Source organism: Berghia stephanieae, chromosome 8, assembly GCF_034508935.2.
Source record: "Berghia stephanieae isolate SIO BIC M18660-M18661 chromosome 8, UCSD_Bste_1.3, whole genome shotgun sequence".
Lineage (NCBI taxonomy): Eukaryota > Metazoa > Mollusca > Gastropoda > Nudibranchia > Aeolidiidae > Berghia > Berghia stephanieae.
The window spans coordinates 8,511,794-8,518,403 of record NC_088367.1 but is presented as its reverse complement, the minus strand read 5'-3'; the positions used below and the strand labels follow the sequence as shown (position 1 = coordinate 8,518,403).

The following is a 6,610-nucleotide window of genomic DNA, read 5'->3' as shown; positions in this document are numbered from 1 at the left end:
TGAAAAGAGTGCTCTACCAACCGAACTATCAGGACCCCCGTATCAGCATCATACGTAATGTACTTAAAAAATAATAAATAGATAAATATGAATGACTGGTTACATAGACACTTCCAAGGATTTTGGAACTGGAAAAGTGGATCGCGTGACGTCACGACTGTTATTCCCAAATTCCGTCGCACAGACAAAACATACAATATATACAAATTTTAGTTAATTTTGACCAGAGAATCTTTAAATTTAATTATCGATTGATATCGGATACCTTGACCGACACCCCCCCCCCCCCCTCCAATCCCCCTCTTTCCCTTACAATTTATCAGAAAGTTTGAAAACTTAACACCCCCCCCCCCCCCCCCAAAAAAAAAAAAAAAAAATAAATAATAAAAAAAAATTATAAAACAAGAAAACTCGAGTTTTTTTTTTTACAGTGCAATATCTACTAAACGTGCTCAAAGCGCTTTACAAAGGGTCCCTGACCAACAGCAACACATAACACGTAGTACGAGACATAACGCCTGTACTGTTAGGCGATATGACCATTTTGGCGACAGGACAATGCTGTTAACAGCCAGGTACTCATTTTGCACCTGTGATAATGTGAGTAAAGAGCCTTTTCCAAGGACTCAGCTATGCGCCGAGCGAGGCTTGAACCCTGGACCTTCCGATACGAAAGCGAGAGTCATACCACTAGACCACATGACCACACTAAATATGCAAATTTTAGTTAATTTTGGCCAGAAAATATTTAACTTTAATTATCGATTGATAACCCTGACCCCCCCCCCTCCCCCTCTTTCTTTCTTTCCCTTACAATTTATCAAAAAGTTTGAAAACTTAAGATATTTTTAAAATCCTATCTTTGACTTTGAGTCATAAATCGACATAAATGTATTGAACATCTTGCTCTCACAGAACAGATAGAAGGTGAAAGGAGTAAAGGTAGACCAAGAAAAATATATTTGAATAGTTTGAACAGCTGGGTGACAAAGAAAGAGTAATATTATTTTTCTGAGGTTATCTGATCAGAGAGATGAATGGCGTACCATGATCACCGATGTCAGGTCTGGCCCAGACTTGGTACTTGAAGAAGAAGAAGATCTTTGAGGCTTTTTGTCTAATTGTGAGAATCATTTGGAGTGAGGACAGTTGAAGAGAAGAAAGAGGCTGGAAAGACATGGAATGACTATGAGCTGGTTGGCTGGCCCAGGACAGAGATGCCTGGAGGGACTTTGTTGGCGGATTATGGTCCAGTTCCACAGAGGAACAAAGAGGATATGTAGGTAAGTAAGTGAGTGAGTGAGTCCTATTAATTGATGGATATAATTTGAGGCCAAAGTTTTCTGGCTAAATTAATGAAAAGGGTGTGTGTTTTGCCAGAGAGCGGCATTGTTTAATTATTTTAAGGGTTTTACAGCGTTTGCCTGCAACACATGTAGTTCAACACATGTAGTTCAACACATGTAGTTCAACACATGTAGTTCATATCAGAGCTAGTGAAAAGGAAGCAAATTGAACAGTAAAAACATTGTAGATGTACAATTAAATAAACAGGACTTGAGGAAAAAGTAAGACAAAAGGGGAAATGGTTCAAATAGGGAAACATATCGATGGCCCGTTGATCTAACCTCTGAAGTAGAGTCTTTGCAATACTATACTTCAGAGGTTTGATCAACGAGCCATCGATATGTAGATTCCAAGAGAACAGTATCAGTGTACTTTGAGATCACCTAAAAGGTCTCAGTCTCAGCCAGACACCAGCACAAGATCCCACAAGAGGAATACACTCGAATATTTACAAATCATAAGTCCCAAGTTTGAGACTTTTTGGCAAGATGAGGGTCATTTAAATCGTTCGATTTCGATATTTGAAGGACAAGTTTTCTGGCCCAATTTTAAAATATGTGTTGTGAGTATGGTGAGAGAATGTGAGTCAAGAGCCTTTTCGAATGACTCAACATTGCGCTGCTAAAGTGGGAGTCAAACCAGGGACTCAGGCACGTGTCAACCAGACACAGAGACCACAATAAATGATACATTTTAAATCTACTAAGAACAGTTCAAAGGTCAAAATCTTTCAATTAATGACTGCAACATGATATTATAAAGATTCACATTACTTTATTTACAGTTTTAACACATCAGAATAAAAAAAAAAAGAACTTATCCAAATAAAAATAAATTCTAAAATCCAAAACTCTCTCCCCTACCCCCCCCCCCCCCCCCCCAAAAAAAAAAAAAATCCCAAACAATATCAACAACAAATTATCTGGATATATTAATTCATTACAACAGGGAAGGTAAATGGACCCTTGAGAGTTCCATTCACTGATAATCTTCTTTTGCTGTGGTCCCATATGAACTGGTGCTAATTCCATGCAGTGTAGGAAACATATTGTGTTCTGATTGGCCGGTACCAAAAGATCTCATTGGGAGGGGATAAAGGCCTTTTGAAAAAATTGGATAAGAGTACGAGATGACGAAGGTCGGCTTTCAAGCATCAGCTTTAAATGCTGTTTGTTGTTATAACGATGTCACTAAACAGGGGTTATATTGACATGCATGTCGCTATTTGGGGGGTTTTATGACTTATAACATATAAAGCAAAAAATTTGGGACCAGAGGTCAATGTCGCTATCCAGAGGTGGCGCTATCCAGAGGTTGCACTGTATATGGTTTAATATTCCACTCACTCTGGCACTCCCTAGTGTTTCTTTTTGTTTACATTGCAAGGTTTTTGTACAGAGAGGACGAGCTGAACATTTCTCTGTCGCCAATCTGGATTTTTAGTAATGAATTAATGTTTTCATTGTTCCATGTTGTTGGCCGAAGAAGGGTTTTGAGCCCGAAAAAACCTGTGTTTGGTTTTTTGGTCTTTTTTTTTAAAGCTGTCGTATTCAATTTTGTTTAATACTTTTTCCAGTCCACAGCTTCTAGCAGCTTGGCATCACAAGAAGAGGAGAGGACAATGTAAAACGTCTCTGCGGATTTCAACAAACACACGACACAAAATCAACCCCAGTCGGAATATTCAGCAGTGAGAATGTCTTCCTTTGACGGGGGAATGAGAGAAGGTGGCAGCAAAGGAAACGCTTTCAGACAATCTGCTAGTTGATATTCTGGAATGTTCTGATGGGTTCCTTGGTCTTTTTTCTCATTTTTATCGTCTCCTTTCTTAGCATCCTCTTCTTCCTTTATTCTGATGCTTCGTTCTTCCACCCATTTGTCAAGTTTGGTGCCCAAATCAGTAAATGTAGACTTTCTCTTCTTTTCTCGCTCTTCAGCTCTTTTCTGTTTCTGAACAATCTTACGGGATAGTCTTGCTTTGACTTCGCTGGTCAAATGAGAATACTGGCATCTGTCTCCGAATCGACAATCACCTGTAAAAAAAACATAAAGGAAATTCACTGTAAAGATTTTATAATAATAATAATAATAATAATAATAATAATAATAATAATAATAATAATAATAATAACAATAATAATAATAATAATAACTATATACAGTAGAATTACTTTAAACCGAAATTTTGGGGACCTTCTAAACCATTTCGGTTTAAAGACATTTTGGTTTAAAGCAAGTTCCCATTTTTCAATGTTTTTCAAGGGTAGTAACTATTTAAGAAATTTGCTCATTTAATCGTATGATCATGGGTTTCCCCTTAAATGTAGTTGTTGAATAAATGCCGTCTTCGTAACCATTTAAAAAATTATTATTTTTCAATTTTATTATTCTATAATTTTTTTTTTTTTTTTGGTGTGTTTTAAAAATATTTTTGGGGGTTTTCGTTTTCAATTCAAAATTGTTGAAAGAGTTGAGTTCGGGATGCCGCGTATTTTACACATCTCCGTCTTGATCAACCTTTTTTTTCATCGACTTCACGTTTAAGCACAGTGCTTTCTTTTAGTAAAATGTAAAGCTAAAATAAGATCGAAAGTTCTTGTGCGATAATTGATAATAAATGATGCGCAGCTATTCAGAGGTGAAGTGAAATGGAAATGAAAAGGCGTGTCAATGCTAAGCTGTCTACTACACACCCCTCTTTTGTTGAAAAGCCATTAGGTTCAAATGCCTAATTACATAGAACCCCCCCCCCCCTTTCACACACACACATTTAATCAAAGTGGAAATGAAATGGCATGTCAATGGTAAGTTGTCTACCACCCCTACCCCGTCCTTATTGTCGTGTTGAAAATCCAGTCAGTTCCAAAGCATCAACACACGAGCGAGAACATCTCGCTTGCGTGATTCTACACCCCAACTCCCCCTCTTTCCTCATTTTTCGCCTGCCAGTCACCTGTTGTCTTCCTTTTCCAGTCTTCGATAGTGGTGCTGGCCAAACCCAAGTGCAGTGATTGAAGTGTTTGCCTAGCCCCCACCCCACCCATCACCCTCATTATATACTTACGCTCTTTGTTTTGATATCGCCGGGCATTATTACGTGTGGCCACCTTCCCGAATTTTTTGAGAAAAATAGAGAAAGAAAAAGGGAAGGTACTCTCAAGTTGTTTCGGTTTAAAGAAAGTCCTTCTTAGACGTATTTCGGTTCATCGTAAGAATTAGTAGAAAGAAAATGAAGAAACTAGTACAATTTATTAAATTCTTTGCGGTTTAAGGTATTTTTCGGTTTAGCTTCTTTCGGTTTAAAGTAATTCTACTGTAATAATAATAAAATAATAATAATAATAATAATAATAATAATAATAATAATAATAATAATAATAATAGTAATAATAATAATAATATTAATAATAATAATAATAATAATAATAATAATAATAAAATAATAATAATAATAACAATAATAATAAATTATATAAATAAAATGGATAACGACACCCATGGATAGTGACATTGACCTCTGGTCCCAATTTTTTCCTTATATGTTATGAGTAATAAAACCCCAAACACTGTCATATATTCGAGAAAAAACCCTGTTTAGCAACATCAATATAGCAGTAATTGGCAGTTGACACGACTCTTGATACAACAAATCTAGTCGAATAGGTGACATCATTTCTGACCAGCGTCATCTCGTACTTAAACAATAAAAAGCTCACTCATAGATCAAAAGATAATAATAATAACAATAATAATAATAATAATAATAATAATAATAATAGAGTGCACGAGATCCTCAACAATGAGGCTCTTGGCGCTTTAAATTACATCAACACAAAACAATATAGAAAGTACATGACATCAAAAAAGAAATGTTTTTTTTTTTCTACTAGGGTTAGATCGAGGACAGAGGTTATTTTTCTTCTATTTGGGTTAGTTATCGGTCGTAGTGAAGGTCCTAAGTTTTTGTTTTTCTATTAGGGACAGTAAAAAGTAGGTTTAATTTTTAATTTTTTTTTTAGAGTTGGTTAGGAATACCTGGGTTGTTTCCCTTAACTAAGAATGTGCGGAAGACCTCCTGAATTTTGTCTTTGGTTAAGAGTCAGTCATTGACACTCGGTACATCATTTTACAATATGTGACATAGTAGCGCCGAAGAGTCTTACTAAACTACCAACACAATGCAGTGATGAAAAATATCTCTGAACTCTACTCTCTCGTTTATGTAAGGCTTTGCCGGCTGCCTCTATTCTCTCACCGCCCCCCCCCCCCCCCCCCCCGGCCGATTGGATTATCGAAAAAAACGTCGCCGGCTTTTTGCGATTTGGATTTGATTGAATTTTTTGTTGTTAATTGTGCAACTTGTGACAAGAAACTTAACAAATTACTGCATTACAACCTTTGGATTAAACATACAACAATTGTGGACTACTTTTTATACTATTATGAAGACTAGCATCCCGGGGGTGAGAATAGTCACTTCGTTTATGTAAATAGGTTTTCAATCCACACCCAACTCCTACCCCTATCTTGGGCGCCCAGAATTATAATTATAACCACTGCATTTCCATTTTCCATTCTGATAGATTACAATATTTTTCACTGGGCTCCCATAACTCCCATTAAATCATATAATAACATCTCCATTTCACAACTGTCAACAAGCAGACATAGCGCTAGCACCCGTACCACCCACTCCTTGACAGACACAATCAACAGATCAAACACATAAAAGCAACAGAACTTTTTCCTACGTACGACAAAGGAATGAAACAATCTGCCAGAAAAATTAGTGCAGTGACTCAGTGACACAGTGAAGCACCTCAAGTCATGAACAATTCCGGGCTGCTCTGTCGCTCTGTCTGAGCGCATAACAAGGCAAGCGCTTGTTGCCAGCATGAAGGAGTTGGCTGCCGAGAAAGAAGAATATGACTTATTGGTGCACATCAAAAGAATCTGTATCAATGAATGATAATAATAAATTAATAAATAACCTGTTGTCATAAATGATCGACATGGTTTTTTGTGGACATCTTCCTCGAGGATTTGTCGCTCATCCTTCACAGCATCATAGTGAGCCTTCTTATTACGAATATGAACTTGTCCAGACAGATGAAGTTTCCTGTTTACTGGATTGTCTGCAAAGGACTTATCACAGTAATCGCAGTAATATCTTTTCCCCATTGTCACGAAAGTAAATGAGTTTAGGCTTAGGGATGAGACTATTTATTTAGAAACGAAAGTAGATCGGAGATCGTAGAAAAAT

At 36.8% G+C, this 6,610-nt stretch overlaps 1 protein-coding gene across 1 annotated transcript; it reads right to left on the bottom strand.

Annotated features, from left to right (window-relative positions):
- Window positions 1-2,230: 2,230 nt before the first annotated feature.
- Window positions 2,231-6,610, bottom strand: LOC144978118 (zinc finger matrin-type protein 5-like). The gene is made up of 2 exons (XM_078923742.1): window positions 6,339-6,610; window positions 2,231-3,380 (listed from the first exon to the last, which is right to left on the bottom strand). Exons 1-2 carry the CDS (start codon window positions 6,526-6,528, stop codon window positions 3,013-3,015), a joined length of 558 nt encoding a protein of 185 aa, XP_078779868.1. The 5' UTR covers window positions 6,529-6,610; the 3' UTR covers window positions 2,231-3,012.